At 46.6% G+C, this 16,990-nt stretch overlaps 1 protein-coding gene across 1 annotated transcript in view; it reads left to right on the forward strand.

The window, feature by feature from the left end:
• CELSR3 (cadherin EGF LAG seven-pass G-type receptor 3) overlaps positions 1-16,990 on the forward strand; it is a 94,907-nt gene that overhangs the window by 45,868 nt on the left and 32,049 nt on the right. Inside the window, exons 3-15 of the mRNA XM_079966984.1 lie at positions 1,688-1,910; positions 2,974-3,089; positions 6,145-6,233; positions 6,903-7,060; positions 9,856-10,019; positions 10,749-10,874; positions 11,704-11,873; positions 12,133-12,318; positions 12,559-12,669; positions 13,215-13,383; positions 13,708-13,849; positions 14,271-14,391; positions 15,845-16,028. Of these exons, the coding sequence (XP_079823110.1) occupies positions 1,688-1,910; positions 2,974-3,089; positions 6,145-6,233; positions 6,903-7,060; positions 9,856-10,019; positions 10,749-10,874; positions 11,704-11,873; positions 12,133-12,318; positions 12,559-12,669; positions 13,215-13,383; positions 13,708-13,849; positions 14,271-14,391; positions 15,845-16,028 (1,959 nt within the window). The remainder of the gene's footprint in view (positions 1-1,687; positions 1,911-2,973; positions 3,090-6,144; positions 6,234-6,902; positions 7,061-9,855; positions 10,020-10,748; positions 10,875-11,703; positions 11,874-12,132; positions 12,319-12,558; positions 12,670-13,214; positions 13,384-13,707; positions 13,850-14,270; positions 14,392-15,844; positions 16,029-16,990) is intronic.

Below are 16,990 nucleotides of genomic sequence, written 5' to 3' on the forward strand. Positions count from 1 at the left end.
GAAAACTATAGCAGCAAACCTGACATGCCTGGTATTGGTGATGACAGCGAAGAGTTCAGCTTGTCACTTCAGCTTGTCTGATGGCTCTGCTTCAGGTTCCCCAAGGCACCAAATGGTAGATGGCGACACCAAGTGGCTCTTTGGGGGCACAACAATACAAACAGGAGAGATCTTCCAGAAGCCACATTTAGGGACACAGATTCCAGTTGTGTTGAAAACTGCCTCAGCTTGGCAGCTGTAATGAGCAGAGAGATTTGCTATTGCTAACCACTGCCAGGAGCACCTGATGGTGCCCGCCCAGCAACTGTGGTTCTTTTGAAAGAGATAGATGACGTCCATTTCCCCAAGGGCGGCTGCCTGGCCTGCTTTAAACTAGAGCAACAGGCCTCTTGCTGCCTCCTCAGTAGTCAACAAGCACGGTGATGATGGCAGCCCCATGTACCCTGCCTGCGAGTGGAAACTGCTAATATATGCACATTGTCATACTAGCTCTTACAAAATGCTCCCCGCTGAACATTTCTATCTGGATGGATGACCTTGGTGTTTCATGCTCTTATCAGCTAATTATGAGTCCCCAGGTGATGGCTCTGGCGATACTCGTGTTAGAAAACAAATCTTTTTAATGCATGAAATGGTGAGGGAATTGTTAGTCCCCATCCCAAGCTGTTTTAGCGTATATGCCTGGAAATGAGGCCTGCTGAAGCCTCAGGAGAGTAGGCCTATGTAGCTGGTTTGACAAGAACAAGGGCTTTTGATATGTTTATAAACCTGAGGGAAATTCCTCAGCTGAGTTTAATGTGCTTTTGTGAGGAGAACCATACACGGGTGTCCACAGGAGGGAGGCAGTTTACCCTCTCCTGTATGAACCATAATTACCAGCCTTTGATTTTTAAGCAAGCTTTTAGCACTTGTGGAACCTGAGACATGAGACAAAATGTACAGGTATTATTCTCATTTCTTAAAATGAGAAATGGTCACTCTGCCTTTCAGTGTTTTACTTTGCCCGTCGCTCATGGAAAAATTCCTGCAAACATACTTGGAACTATATAAAAGGATTTTGTTCCTGGTAAGGAGGACTCGACTGAGGGCTCTGCTGTCATGGCCAGCCCATCAGGAACTTCACACAATCTCTTTCTTTGGGTGACTGGAAGACACCAGTTCTAATACGAGTAAATGTTTGCCTTGTGTGTAAAGGAGCTGATCTAATAGACCTTTTCAAATTAGTTCACAGTAGATATTCGCTGAGAGTTCAGCGTAAGTTTCTCCTCGGCCATGCAAAGCGACCAGCAGCTTTCAGGGTGATGGAGCTGAGGTCCTTGAGATAAAGCTGGAGTCTGAAGAAGATGCCATGCTTTGAGTGTTCATGGTTCTCCTTGGTGTATATGGCAGTGGGCGGGGTTTTAGATCTCCAAAGCATGGCTTCCTAAACTAGAAATCTTCGATGCATGAAGTTTTACATAGGGTATAATCAGGAGGAAGAGGCTTATCAGGCTGGAAGCTGTTGCAGCTGGTTGGCTTTTCTGGAGCACCACAAACATGATTGACAGTATGCAGACATATTAAGTTCCTTGTCTTAGCAATCTATATATATTACTCCACCCTGTTCAGTGCCAGGAACTCTCAGCCTTTGCCTCTTCCACTCCCAGAAGCCCCTTGATCTCTTTTCTTCTGTTTTTCCCCCCAACAGGTGATAATTGTGAGGTGGATAGTCGGGCAGGACGCTGCGTCCCTGGCGTATGTAGGAATGGAGGCACCTGCACCAATTCTGCCGATGGCGGCTTTCAATGTCACTGCCCACCTGGGGGCTTCGAAAAGCCTTACTGTGAAGTGTCTACACGTTCCTTCCCCCCAAAATCTTTCATCATGTTCCGAGGACTTCGCCAGAGGTTCCACCTAACCCTCTCCCTCTCGTAAGTTATTTGAGCTGGAGCCTTGTCATGTCAGTTAACAGAATAGCCAACTTTCAGCTGTAGCTGATGATAATCATTTTCCATTCTGCCCTCCAAAATGCATTTGCCTGACCTTTCTGGGTTTCTCCTTCATACTACATTGGGCTGAGATATGAGCTCTAGCTGAGTGTTGCTCTTCAAATGTGACTTTTTAAAATCTAGCTGGAAGAAAAGAAGATTATTAGAATTAAGGTAAAGGTAAAGGACCCCTGACAGTTAAGTCCAGTCGCGAATGACTCTGGAGTTGCGGTGCTCATCTCGCTTTACTAGCCAAGGGACCTGACATTTGTCCACAGTTTTTCCGGGTCATGTGGCCAGCATGATTAAGCCGTTTCTGGCAAAACCAGAGCAGTGCATGGAAACGCTGTTTACCTTCCCGCCAGAGTGGTACCTATTTATCTACTTGCACTTTGACGTGCTTTTGAACTGCTGGGCTGGCAGGAGCTGGGACTGAGCAACGGGAGCTCACCCCGTCGCAGGGATTCGAACCACCGACCTTCCGATCGGCAAGCCCTAGGCTCAGTGGTTTAGACCACAGTGCCACCCGCGTTCCGCATTATTAGAATTGCCAACCCCTTTTTTCTCCTTGCAGAATGGCTCTTACCTTATTATCTTATCTTATCTTATCTTATCATCTTATCTTATCTTATCATCCTCTTAATCTATTTTACCCACCCTTCACCATAAGGTCCCAAGGTGGGTTGCAGCAATTAAAAAAACACAATACAGTAGAAATTCAACAAGTGCAGCTTTACCAGATATGGAATGCAGTGTTAGCTCTCACTTGTTGAATGTTGGCCTGCCATTTAAGGCAGAAAAAGAAAGACACCAACCCTTCTTTTTCTTGATGGTTGAATCTTAATCTTAATTATTCTGCAGTTGCAACGTTTTCTTCAGCCAATTGTACCCAATGAAGTATTGCCCCAGGGAATGTCATAATTCATCTCAGGCCCAGGCTAGCTAATTAAGAACTTTCAGAAATGCTTATTCTTTCTCTGCTTTATCACTGTATTGCCTTGTTTAGATTTGCCACTTTAGAGCGCAGTGGCCTCCTAATCTACAACGGACGTCTAAATGAGAAGCATGACTTCTTGGCTGTAGAGATTGTGGATGGGCAGGTCCAGCTGAAATACTCCACAGGTAGGTGATGTAGATGGGTCTGCAGTACTACTTGTCTACTTTCTTACAATGGGGGTGCCTCCTTTGTAGAGCTCAGCAGGGAGGAGGAAGAGGGCGAAACCAGAATGAGCTGGCTTTGCCTGACATTGGGTCTGGCGCAACCTACTGTTGGCCTCCCTGTCTTCTGCCCTACCAACTCCAAGGGGCACCAGGCTCCATTCTCTTAGCAACAGAGGAGTGATGGCCGATGTCTGTGGTTTTTTGGGACCCCTGGTACTGCAAAACATGTTCATTGTAGAACAGGATGGGATGGAAGGAGATTTATTGGAGAGAAAGCAGAATCAGCAATGCAAGACTGCAGAAAGGAGGTGCAAGTGAAACTGTTGTGGGGATCCACTAGAACTCAAGTGGGTTCCAGAGCTCAAAAGGACTAACACATGATGGGTTGGGGGTGAGGACTGAACACAAACAGTGTACCTGGCCCAGAAAATCATATTAGCAGCCCTGCAGAGGAGCATAGGGCTTCAGCAAAACATTCAGGTTTGAACTCCTAGTATGTGCCTTGTGTCTTCACGGTCTGTACCTGAATGTGTGATTCTTTGTGAATCTGTGTGGTGAGACATTGAAGGCAGGGGTATAACGGGATAAGCTGGTGGGCTGGGTTTCTGTGTTGCACTGTGTTTGCAATCAATGGTGGTGCATTTGTAACCACTGGGACTGAAGAGGAATGCTGGGTGATGCTTTGCACAGGGCAAAAGGGCTGAGTGCAAAAGCTCCCCCAAGGATGTTCACCTGGCACCTTCACAACATCTTTAGGTGTTAGGCAAAGACATTCTCAGGCCTTTAGCTAATCTGTGGCCTTTTAAACTGAGGGCATGTATAGTTTTTGTTCGTTATTATGGTATGTATTGTTGTAAACTGCCCTATGAACTTTGGATGAAGGGCAGTATAGAAATTTAATAAATTATTGTTATAATGAAAGAGTGGGGAACCACAAGGGTACTATTTATATGTAGGTATAAGGTGTGAGCAGGCATGAAGTTGGAAAAAAAAAGCATAAAATGGTGTAGATTGCAAAGGAACATATTTGTATGCACAGCAATGTTTGTGTTCGCGTGCCTGTATAATATGTATTTGTACGTTGTTGTATCATGTTGGGTCTGAAGGTCACAAACAGTCAAATTAGATTGTGTCTCAGAGGACTAGTTAAGCATGCTTTTCATGTTGGGATGAATGATGGAGCTGTGTCAGTGGGAAGCCATGTTCTGTTTTAAGCTGTGGTTTAAAAGGCATCCTGTTATATGACACAACAGGACCACCCACCCAAAACCATGTCCGTTATACATCAGGTTCCATCTGAAGATATATAGCCTTTCATGGGCTGCTCCACTTAAAAGGCAATGTTCAGATGTCAAGTGCCTTAAATATAGTTACTGAAAGGGTTGTTATTTCCGGGACTCTTAATGTATCTGAGTCGATGGCCGAGGTGTGATGGCTGACCACAGCCACAAATAGGAACCCAAGAGCATCAGCCTGTTTGCTTGCTTAGTTGCAGGGGGGAATTCAGATCAACACTGTGATACTGGACTCCTCAGCTTTGCTTAGGAGTGCATGCATGTTTATGTGCATGGTGGATTTATATTATTTACATTCTGCCTTTCAATCCTAATATCCCATAACCAATTAAATTAAAAAAAAATCAACCTATTTAATAAATGTTCAAAAATACAAAGAATGAAGGAGGGAACCACACATTTTTTAGGGAGTTGATTCTCTCTGTTGCTTTTTAAAAAGTCATATTAAGGTAAAGGTAAAGGTACCCCTGCCCGTACGGGCCAGTCTTGACAGACTCTGGGGTTGTGCGCCCATCTCACTTAAGAGGCCAGGGGCCAGCGCTGTCCGGAGACACTTCCGGGTCACGTGGCCAGCGTGACATCGCTGCTCTGGCGAGCCAGAGCCGCACACGGAAACGCCGTTTACCTTCCCGCTGGTAAGCGGTCCCTATTTATCTACTTGCACCCGGAGGTGCTTTCGAACTGCTAGGTTGGCAGGCGCTGGGACCGAGCAGCGGGAGCGCACCCCGCCGCAGGGATTCGAACCGCCGACCTTTCGATCGGCAAGCCCTAGGCGCTGAGGCTTTAACCCACAGTGCCACCTGCGTCCCTTTATTGTACTATTGCTTACCAATTCTTTTAAAATGAATTGTCAAATGTACAAATTGTCAAATGTACAAAAGTCATATTAAAAGCCACCAATCACCTCCTGTTCCTCAAATTTAATCCTCTTCAAAAAGACACTACCAAGTTGTTACATATCCTAGACAGGATTTGGCTGTAACAGGTTATTTTTTCACAAGCTGTTCAATGTGGGGAGCTGATGTTTGGAAGGGCCAGGCAAAGATTAGCTCCAAGGCAGCTGCCTTTCCTATGTTCCCTTGCCAAGATACTTGGAACCATTCGACTGAATTGCTTTGAAGGCTGCATGCCTTCTTCCTAACATTGTAGTGCCTCCTTCATTTCTTAGAAAGTGTATCTAGAAATACTAAATTAATGCTACTGCACGTTTCAAAGCAGCTTCTCTTCCTCTCTGTCTTCGTGCATATGCACAGCATATGTGTTATCATGCTGTCTTCCACAAGTTGTGCTTTTACATACATGCCTACATGTGATGAACTGTCAGTGATTATATGGGCCAAAGTGAGACTCTCTTATCTTGATATGTTTAGAAGATACTGCTACCACACATTAGCAGTGTTCCCTTAGGGTTTGTCAAAGGGCCAAATGTGCCCTTTCCCTTCAAAAGTAACAGCTGTAGGAGGCTCCCAAGCAGGATCAGGATTGCAGGACATGGCAATGACAACTGGGGTGCGATTTAACCCTTCTCGGTGGTTCTGCAGCACAGTGGAGAAGAATTAGCATGCCACACTGTGCCATGGTCCTGCTCCTGTTTGGTTTCCTATGACTGCCATTTTTAAAGAAGGAAAAGGGACACATTTTTAAAAATCACACATTTTACACATTGTCTAGTTTGGCCCAAAGTCTTCCTGGCTGACATTTCATGATGTCTTTCCTTGCAGGAGAGTCTAGCACCATTGTTGCTCCCTATGTGCCCGGAGGTGTGAGTGATGGGCAATGGCATACGGTTCAGCTTCACTATTACAACAAGGTAGGTGCTAGCACCTTTGGCTTTCTGCCATTGTGATTATTTTGTTATCCTGGTTCTGTCTTCCTCTGCAGTTCTTTTCCATGTGCCATGGATTTTTTAAGGGGAAATATGATACAGATTCATTCTATCAGATTTTTCTCTCTGGCCTGATTTTGTTTCTTGTACTTTTTTTTTTTTACCTGGCTAACTGCTGCCCCACCCAGCAAACCACTTCTTCACATCAAATACACTGGCTTAAAAAAATGTGAATTGCATTAGCAGGGGTGTAGTGTTGATAATTAATGGGATCAGACCACGAATGGAGAGGTAGTTGAACTCTTTCCTTCTGGAGAGGGAAATTAGTCTAGTTGCAGTCTTGAGGGGGAAAAACCCTCTGTTCTGAAAATGGTCTTTGCTTTGGAGCAAATTTTCCCTCTAGTGCAAATGCTTCAAAAGAAGGATTTTCTGCAGACATGCGTCGGGAGGGTTACATTAAATAAGAATCTGATGTTCTTTGTCCCTTGCTAGCTTTCTATCTGCAGGAATTCTGCTCCCCAACCACCCACATCTTGCATTCTGACTTGTCTTTTTTTTCTGAATGTTTCCTTGGGACATTGGTGACTTGAGAATAAGGCAATGTGGCTTTTTTGTTTGGGTGATGCCTGCTTAGTCCATGCTTTATCATTTCAGCCCAAGATCAGCTCCCTGGGCTCTGTGCAGGGGCCTTCCAAAGAAAAAGTGGCCATTCTGATGGTGGACAAATGCGATGCATCTGTGGCACTGCAGTTCGGCAACGAGATTGGGAACTACTCCTGTGCAGCAGAGGGGGTGCAGTCCAGTTCCAAAAAGTGAGTGCTTCCCACTTGCAGCTAGACCAGAAATGTGCTGCCCACTCTTCAAAGAGCTAAGTAGATACACCTTTCCTTACCCCACCCCTAAATGCAGTCAAAGCTCCCTCTCCAGTTCATGCTCAAGTGGAAGTTGGGAAGGAGAAGCTTGGAGTGTCGTCACATGATTTAGCCACACCCTACTGCAGTGTGAGCAGGAGTCTCACAGTTACCATACAGACTGCTCTGTGCCATTGTTTCTCTCTGGGTTTTTGCCTGCCTCCCCATCCCACAGCTACAGAGGCAGCTGCAGTTTTTATTACTCAGCTCTGTATCCTATATAGGAGCAATGGCTAACCTGTGACCCTCCGTATGTAGTTGGACTCCAACTCCCTTCAAAACCGACCAGCCAGCATAACACCACACCAGCCAGTGTGGTGTAGTGATAAGAGTGTCAGACTAGGGCCTGGGAGACCAGGGTTCAAATCCCTACTCTGCTATGAAGCTCACTGGGTGACCTCGGGCCAGCCACTGCCTCTCAGCCTAATCCACCTCATAGGTCTGTTGTGGGGATTAATTGAGGAGGGGGAGAACCATGTATGTCATCTTGAGCTCCTGGAAGGAAACAGTGGGATAGAAATCAATAAACAATAAATAAATAGTCAATTGTCAGGGATGCTGGGAGTTGTAGTCCAGGAACATCTGGAGGGCACAACTTTGGCTACCCCGATACACACACATACACACATGCTGTCTAATGCCAAAATAGACTTTTACAAAACCAAAGAAATACAAATATCCATAATTAAAATGCACAATAAAGCAGTACCTTTAGAACAGTGTAGCAATTGCAAGCAGGAGCCTCGGGCAATCCTCTGGACACCCTACTTGTCAGGTCCACTGCACTTGCCTGTGTGTGATGGCTCAGACTGGCTAGAAAGCATTGCATATGCACAAAGCAGTCCAGAGCTTCGATCCAGGCAAGGGAAATATTAGCTTTTCGTTTTGCGAATTTTGTTTTGCTTGTGGCTGTTTCTGTGTGACTAAGTCATGCATCAGAAGTCACCTCCAGAAAGGGGGCCGAGAGAGGAAAGTGGGGAGTTGAGGATAGCAGGGCAAAAATGGAATGGGGGTTAAGGAAAGGGTAGGAAGAGGGGAAGTGGAGATTGCAAACGCACTGAAAGGCAGAGAAAGTTAGAAGCAAATAGGAATGAATTACAAGGAAAGAAGATAGTCCTTATACTGGACTAGGGACACACACACACACACACACACACACACACACACACTACATGCAAGCCTCTACTCAAAAGAAGAGCTGGATATAATGAAAAATAGATGCAAGGGAATGGGACATGAGAAAAGTTTGAACATGACTTTTGAAATAACAAGAGGCCTCTTAATATTGGAGTGTCTGTTTTGGAAAGAACACTGTCGAAGACTTTATACAAGTCAAGCTTCATTTTAAGGATTTTCCTTAGTTGGGATTAGTGTATTGTGTTTGATTGTGAGTGTCAGAATCGGTCATGGGTCTCAGGTAATCATTCGACAGCCTTATTTGCATTGGCTCTTGGATGCTAACACTTGCTTTTCAGTGAACCGAATGAAATGGTGGGCGTGTAAAGGTTTTTTATCAATGACTTTCATTAAGAAAACCCCAAATTTCCCACTACACCGGCCTTTCTCATGGTGTTCTTCAGAATGTCTAAGACTATTGAACACAAATTGGTCTACCCTTTAACAATCTTGTAACACACAAAATCTGGGACTGGGACGCAGGTGGCGCTGTGGGTTAAAGCCTCAGCGCCTAGGACTTGCCGATCGAAAGGTCGGCGGTTCGAATCCCTGCGGCGGGGTGCGCTCCCGCTGCTCGGTCCCAGCGCCTGCCAACCTAGCAGTTCGAAAGCACCTCCGGGTGCAAGTAGATAAATAGGGACCGCTTACCAGCGGGAAGGTAAACGGCGTTTCCGTGTGCGGCTCTGGCTCGCCAGAGCAGCGATGTCACGCTGGCCACGTGACCCGGAAGTGTCTCCGGACAGCGCTGGCCCCTGGCCTCTTAAGTGAGATGGGCGCACAACCCCAGAGTCTGTCAAGACTGGCCCGTACGGGCAGGGGTACCTTTACCTTTACCTAACACACAAAATCAGGGGTGGTTAATTCAGTGAAAGTCTAGAGGTCTTGCTGTCATTTCAGTTCACGTATACAAAGTGGGGATGAAAATTAAAATTGTGAGTGGTAACTATTCTGTAGTAAGGACAACTATGATAGCTTCATTTTATTTATATATTTATTTTCCACCGCTTGATACCAAACTAGGCTTCTGTGTAGTTTATATAGCATGTTTTGAATGTTCCGAGCACTAATTATATGTCATCTCAGTAATGCTTACAGCAACCTTGCAAGGTAGGTTGATATTACATACTGTTTGCCAAAGTTATGATGGCAAGACCCTAGAGGACTCTATATGCTAAATATCTAACGGTATCAATGAGAGTGTGGGCTGGTGGGATGACTTTCATTTTTTCTTTCTTCCTTGTGGTGATACGTGGAAGATCTGGTGTCCCACCACAGTCCTGGCTGCCAATGGCTTGTTGTAAATCCTGCATGCTTGGCTCAGGGAGGGTGGGACTACCTGAACAGTATGGCTGCATTTAATGTCAAAACGCCTGTGCACGGGGCTTCTGCATTTCCCTGATCTGTAGATTAAGCAAAACGCTTGTCCCCTTTCCCATTATACTCCCATTTTTAGCTTAAAGGTAACCTTTCGGAAAGTTGACCCGCAGCAAATACCACTTACGGGCCTTTTCTTCCTCCAGATCGCTGGACCTCACTGGGCCTTTGCTCCTTGGAGGGGTCCCCAATCTGCCTGAGAACTTTCCAGTGGAGCACAGGGAGTTTGTGGGGTGCATGAGAGATCTGTACATTGACAGTAAACGCATTGACCTGGCTTCCTACATTGCAAACAATGGGACCGCAACAGGTAATGTCAGCTGCTTAACCATGGATGGCTCTCCCAAGCCATGGCTCATTCCTCAACCATATCATCCTTGCCTTCCATTGCAGTGTTGCAAAGAGCTTGGCTATAGCTGGCTTGATGGTTCAGGGAACCAGGCCGTTGTTTTAATTATACCAAAGGCTGCACCAATACCAGCTGGCCCTCTCTTTTGTAGCTCTGACAAGACTCCTGGAAGAAGAGAGGTTCAGCCCTGTATGTTTATTGGCCCTTTGTTTTATCTAACGAACGTGCATGACCATTTGGCTGACGCTACGATTGTAATACTAATAAGGGCACCTCTGCTTTCTCATTGCCCGGGCAGGACGTGGGCCAGACCCAAACCACTGACCTAATGGGAAAGGCTCTGTATCCTCAGGTCACCATCCCAAATCAGTCTTTCCCACTGTGGATTTCTTGGGGACTTCATACTTGTTGTGCTTAACCAGAAAGGCATTTCCAGAGGGAAAGGTGAGACTTGGAGAGGACCATTCTTGGTGTCTGCTGCAGCTTCCAGACATTGTGAAGAAAGGCAGTGCTTGAAGGACTGAATGAGGAAATTGATGGCATCGGGAGATGTTCCTGCCTATTGTTAATGTTCAACATTGAGGGCCTGTTATCATAGTTTAGGAAAGTTGGGAGTTGAAGCCAAAGAAGAAGCTATTCCAAGTAACATCCTTTGTCTTCACTTGTGCTGTCCATCTGCAATGTCCCCAGGTTGCCATGCCAAGCACTCCTTCTGTGATTCCAACCCCTGCAAGAACAGTGGCACCTGCACTGTGGGCTGGTCTTCCTTCTCCTGCGAATGCCCAGTAGGCTTTGGAGGCAAGGAGTGCAGGCATGGTGAGTGTAACTTGGTGAAATATTCAGGAGGCACGTGGAAGGGGTGGCCGGGACTGTCATGGGAGTGCCAGCCAGGAGGTATGGTCAAAACAAAATGCAACACTTCAGCCTTGGAAAGGTTCTGTTGGAAGGGGATGTGGGTTCCCAAGGAAAGTCAGGCAAAACTGATAGTACGTTTTGTATTCAGTGTCAAAACATGCTGCCTTATAGAGCACATATCTAAATTGTGACTTTTCCCTTTAAACTGCATGTGAGTGGTGGTCAGGAAAGAATCAGGCATCTGTTTTGAGGATGTTGAAGAGAAAAGCACAATTTCACAGAGGAACATAGGCTTGACTGAGTCAGGCCATTGGCCCATCTTGCTCAGTATTATCTCACTGACTGGCAGCAACCGTTCAGGATTTCAGACCAAGGTCTCTCCCAGCCCAACTTGGAGATGCATGGGATTGAACCTACATGCAAAGCACATGCTCTAACACTTACCTAAAAAAAAAAAAAAAAGCCAGCCCTCTAATGTTTTTTTCAGTCTGTAGAATCATTGAAATTTGCAGTTCTCAAGTGTTTGGCCCAGACCTGCTAAACCTGCCATCTGGTCATGTTGCTTGCCTTCCTTCTGCACAGTGTGTCCACTCCTCGGCATTTTAAGTGAGATTAAGCCTCCAGCTCCTCTCCTCAGGCCTAATCCAGGGGCATTTCCTTGGCACAAAATGGCACAAAAGTCATTGGAGTGAAGGAAGCAAGGGGGGCTTTGGGGCATCTCCCGTCACAAGTTTCATCACACTGTTCTGATCTCCAGCATCTGTTCTGATGCTCCTCTTTTCTTTTCCAGCCATGCATCACCCTCACCATTTCCGTGGCAACAGCATCCTTTTCTGGGACTTCAAGAATGAAGTGAAGATCTCCACCCCCTGGTATATGGGCCTGGCATTCCGGACACGCAAACTGAACGGAGTGCTGCTTCAGGCCCATGCTGGCCAGTACACCACCATACTCTGCCAGGTACCGTTCCCAGTACCCACAAGCCTATCATCTGCTTCCACTCTGTGCTGTGAGCATTGTGACAGGTATTCATTCCACTCAAAGCTGTAAAACCAAAGCTCATCTAGCTCAGGAGCTGACTGTGACCTTCCAGCCTCCAGGCCTCTCTGGCCTTTGGAAATCTCCCTTGGATCCATTTCTTACCAGCCTCGCTCTGAGCTTTCTTGGGTCTTGCTCCCTGGGTAGAAGTTGCTCCATTCTAACGTTGCCCTTTCTTTAGCTGGACTCCGGCCTGCTCTCCTTCATGGTGAACAGGGGCTCTGGACGCACCACCAAGCTCCTCCTCGATCAGATGCACTTGAATGATGGGACGTGGCACGACCTCCAGCTACAGCTACAGGACGTCCGGAGTGGCCGAGAGACACGTTACATCATCACCCTCAACCTGGACTTTGGCTTTTACCAGGTGAGCCCTGAAGGTGGGGGCACATTATCTCCAAATGATCCACATTTTGTGAGTCTTCTTCCACCCTTGTAAGCATTTTTAACAGAACCTTGTTGCCTGTTTCCTTCTCTCTCTCCCTCTCTCTCTATATATGACCAATACTAATGGTCTCTTCCAGCCTTGTAACTGAGAGCTTCTTTTTAGAACACGTAGAGAACATGTAAAGTATGAAATTGCTATCGGTTGGGTTTCTTTTCTCAGGACACTGTAGTTGTTGGAAATGAGCTACATGGCCTGAAAGTGAAGCATCTCCATGTTGGGGGAATCCTGGAGTCTGGTAAAGTGCATCACGGTTTGGAGGGTTGCATCCAGGTAAGTCCCGGCAATTTTCCAAATGTCAAACCTTCTCTGTTTTGATTCTGTGACAGGCAGTATTCGCAAATGGGAGATTTAAGAAAACAAAGAAACACAAAGGTCACATCCGTACCATACATTAAAGCATCACTCTACCACTTTTAACAGTCACAGAGACTCTTGGGGACCTTCATTGGTTAGGGGTGCTGGAAATTGAGTATTTGGGAGTTCAGCATCCTTAACAAACTACAGCTCCCAGGGTTCTTTGGGGGAAGCCATGACTGTTAAAGTGGTATAAGAGTGCTTTAAGACTATAGTACGGATGTGACGCAAGCCACAGATTTTTTCCCTTACAGGGACTGCCACTCTTTGTGGGCAGAAGTGGTGGGGCGGCTTTCTATAGGACACCTGAATAGTTGGTAATAAGGGAAGAGAAAATATCAGGAAAGCTTGGCAAAGGCTACTGGGCAATTTTATAAAAGAGTCGCTTGAGAGGCTGGCCAAATGGTCCACTGGCTTTCCTAAAGAGATCCTGTATAATACCCCTTTCACTTGGCTTTCAGGGAGTACGCCTGGGTGACACAGCCACGGGGATGGCATTACCCAAGCCCAGCAGTGCTCTGAACGTGGAAGCAGGATGTTCTGTGCCCAACCCTTGTGACTCCAACCCTTGCCCTGCCAACAGTCTGTGCCAGGACAAGTGGCAAAGCTACACTTGCGTCTGCCAGCCAGGTAGGAGATGCACAAGCAACACAGATCCTTCACTTGCCCATGATTTTCACAAGCTGCCCAGTCATTGTGTGTGTGTGTGTGTGTGTGTGTGTGTGGAGGCGGGGGGGGTGTCCTTCTCAATTCAGTGATCAAATAAGCCAAATTTTTCAGCCAAAAGTGTATAAATCAAGCAGATCATAGCCTTTGGCTTCTTCTGTTGCAGGATTTTCTTTTTGGATGGGTGGGTGAAAGAGAGAATTGATAAGGGCTTGGCACTGCGATCCACTCCACCTTAATAAACTCTCTGGGTTCAGTTAGAACATTACTTCTAACCTGTCCTTCCAGGTTACTATGGTGCCAACTGCGTTGACGCCTGTCATCTGAACCCCTGCAAGAACAAGTCAGTGTGTCGGCGGAAGCCTGGGGCTCCCCACGGCTATGTCTGCGAATGTGGAGAGAATCACTTTGGGCAATATTGTGAGCACAGGTGAGATCCAGGACTGCTCCCGTACTTCTCAACATCCCATGGGCCTAGGTAAAGCTCTTTTCCCTATTCATTTGGTTTCCTCCACTCCAGTCTTTAACAGATAGGCCGCTGAGGAGAAAAACCAGAGAATTTTGTTCTTTGTGCATCAATTTGTTCCTCCCATTAGAGTTGATTAGCAGCTTACTTTGGACATGGCTAATTAGCAGTGAGGTGATCTGAGCGTATCAGTGTGAGATGGGGCAGGCCACACAATTCGTGACCCACCGAGGCAGGTGGCCGGCAGCCCTACCCGCATTTATTCAATTTGAGGAATAGAGGAAAACCAAGAAGGCGATCAAGCTCCTGGAAGACTGATAAAGATGGCTGTTGTGCTGTGCTGGGTGTATAACATCAGGGATCCATCTGACTTTTACCCCTGCAGGATGGATCAGCAGTGCCCCAAGGGCTGGTGGGGGAATCCAACATGTGGGCCTTGCAACTGCGATGCAGCCAAAGGATTTGACCCAGACTGTAATAAGACCAATGGGCAATGTCGCTGTAAGGTAAGAAAACAGCTTTCTTTCTCTCTGTGAAATGTTTTGGGGTTCTGCTCCCCTTACAATCTGAGGCAGCACTTGACTCACTTTGCCCACCACCCGCAATATAGCCTTTCAACCCTCTGCAATGTCATAATGCTTGCACCGAGCTATGGGAATGTAAACCTCACCTTGATATTCATTCTCATGCATTTCCAGTTTTTGTTCTCAGGTCTCCTGACCCAGTGCAGCATAGCGGTTAGAGTCTTGGACTCAGACCTGAGATGACCAGGGTTCAAATCCCCGCTCAGCCATGAAGCCCCCTGAGTGATTTTAGCCTGGTCAATCTCACTCAGTCTAGCCTACCTTGCAGGATTGTTGGGAGGATAAATGGGTGGTGGGAGGAATCAGAAGAACCATGTATACCAACCTTGAGCCTCTTGGAGGAAAGGTGGGAAATAAATCAATAGAAATTGTGTGGTTGCTGGGATAGTAGAGTATGATACCTTTGATCTCAGGGTCCTGGGTTCAAGTCACACGTTGGACAAAAGTTTCCTGCATTGCAGGAGGTTGGAATAGATGACCCTTGTGGTTCCTTCCATTTCTATGTTTCTATGCGCCACCTGGCAAGAGTCCTCCATTTCCCTCTCTCAATACCTGTGCCTGCTTGCCTTCTTGCCTGTTATCAGGACATCACTCCTTGACCCGAACCCAACGCTGCAGGCTTAGGAATAGTGCTTGAACCAGGATAGAGACTGTTTAAGGAACTGAGAAACTGCTGTTCACTCTGGCACCTACTAGGCATGATGGATTGGGAGGACCCTGCATCATCAGACAGCCGAAAGCACTTTGGGAGCACTGGAATGGAGGAAGCAGGGCTGGCACAGTGCTGCCAACCCCACCCCCCTACTAACACCCACACCCACTTGTGCAGCCAAGTTTGGCTCTCACTCTAAAACAGGGCAGGGCAGGGCCCAGCAGCATAGCTGGATCAGGTTGGCGAAGGAACCTTCTGAGCCCCTGGGACCCTGAACCAGTGTCCCCAAGCTGACTGGCTGCTGATACCAGGCTTGGGAGGCATGAACAGCTTATGTGTTTCTGCAACTTAGGTCTCCAGCTATTGTTGGACTACAACTCCCATCATCCCAATCTCTAGCTAGCAGGACTATTGGGATGATGGGAGTTGTAGTCCAACAACAGCTGGGGACCCAAGTTGGAGAAACACTGTGTAGAATCTCCCTGTTCTGGCTGACCGGCTGGACTGGGCTGGGCCAGCCTCTGCTTTCTGCTGCCCTAACAGTGCTCCTCTCTTTGTCCCACCAGGCCCTGCTCCCTTTCTCCTGCTTGTTTCGTTGGGCTCCCTTATGTCAGCTCTCCCTTCTTGCCCACAGTTTGCCCTTCACTCCCCCTGCTGCCCACTCCTCCTCCTGTGACCCAGCTCTCTAACCGCCTCCCCTGCCCCTCTCCCTTCTCCCCACAGGAGTTCCACTACCGCCCCAAAGGGAGTGACACTTGCCTCCCCTGTGACTGCTACCCCATCGGCTCCTCCTCCCGTTCCTGCGACCAGGAAGTGGGCCAGTGCCACTGCAGGCCTGGCGTGATTGGCCGGCAGTGCAACAGCTGCGACAGCCCTTTTGCCGAGGTGACACCCAGCGGGTGCCAGGGTGAGTAGGCGTCCACGTTTCTAAACAGTTCTGAGGGAGCCTCCCGTCTCCCCTGTCAAACTGGGGAGATTGCTCCACCTGTAGCTGTCCACTCCTCAGAGCTGGGCTTGCTCTGCCCGTTTTTGCTTCTGGCCCTTCAGGAAGTCCAAATAAATGGGGGGGGGGGTGTCAGGTGAATGTAACAGCCAATTTGAGAGGAATAGTCATTTTCCCTAATTTTTGGAAGGGGGGATATGTCTCTCCTCTCATTCGCCAATGGCTTTGTCGTAAGTTGATGGGAGAGTAAACTCAGGGTGCTTTAGAGGGGTTCTTTGTGAGAGCAGCTTCAGCACTGAAACTTCATGGAAGATGGCAGCTTAAGCTGAAAGACAAGCAATTCACAGTACAGGCAACATAGAAAAAATCTGAACTGGATCAGTACGTTTCTTGTTCCTTTTTTTTTTCAAATGATATTTATTAGTTTCAAATAATACACAAAACCAAGAAATAAAAAAGAAAAAGAAAAGAGCAAAAAAGAAAAGACAAATTTTTTTTTTAAAAAAAACGTTCAACATTTAGAATCCTAAATAACTTTCTTCCGCAACTTCACCTCGCCTCCCCTTCTTGTATTCCATGTCCAAATATTTATTCAACAAGTTCTTATCCCTAATTTTTAACCCTAATTTATTATTATACTTAATTCAATTTATATATCGAGTTTTATATATCAATTTATATATCGAGTTTTGACTTATATACATTAATCATTATATACATTAATCATTATATACATTAATCATTATGCTTAAAGACTTTTACTAAGGTCAACCCAATTTCCCTTACATGAATTCCCCTATAACAAAGCAAAAAAGAAAAAACAGTAAAAAGAATCAAAATATGTTTGTTCACCCTTCGGATTCCCAAAACCCCTCCCTCCCTTTCCCGGTTTCAATCCCTGAACCATTGTCCATTAGTCCATCTGG

Source organism: Podarcis cretensis (assembly GCF_951804945.1).
Source record: "Podarcis cretensis genome assembly, chromosome: 2".
Lineage (NCBI taxonomy): Eukaryota > Metazoa > Chordata > Lepidosauria > Squamata > Lacertidae > Podarcis > Podarcis cretensis.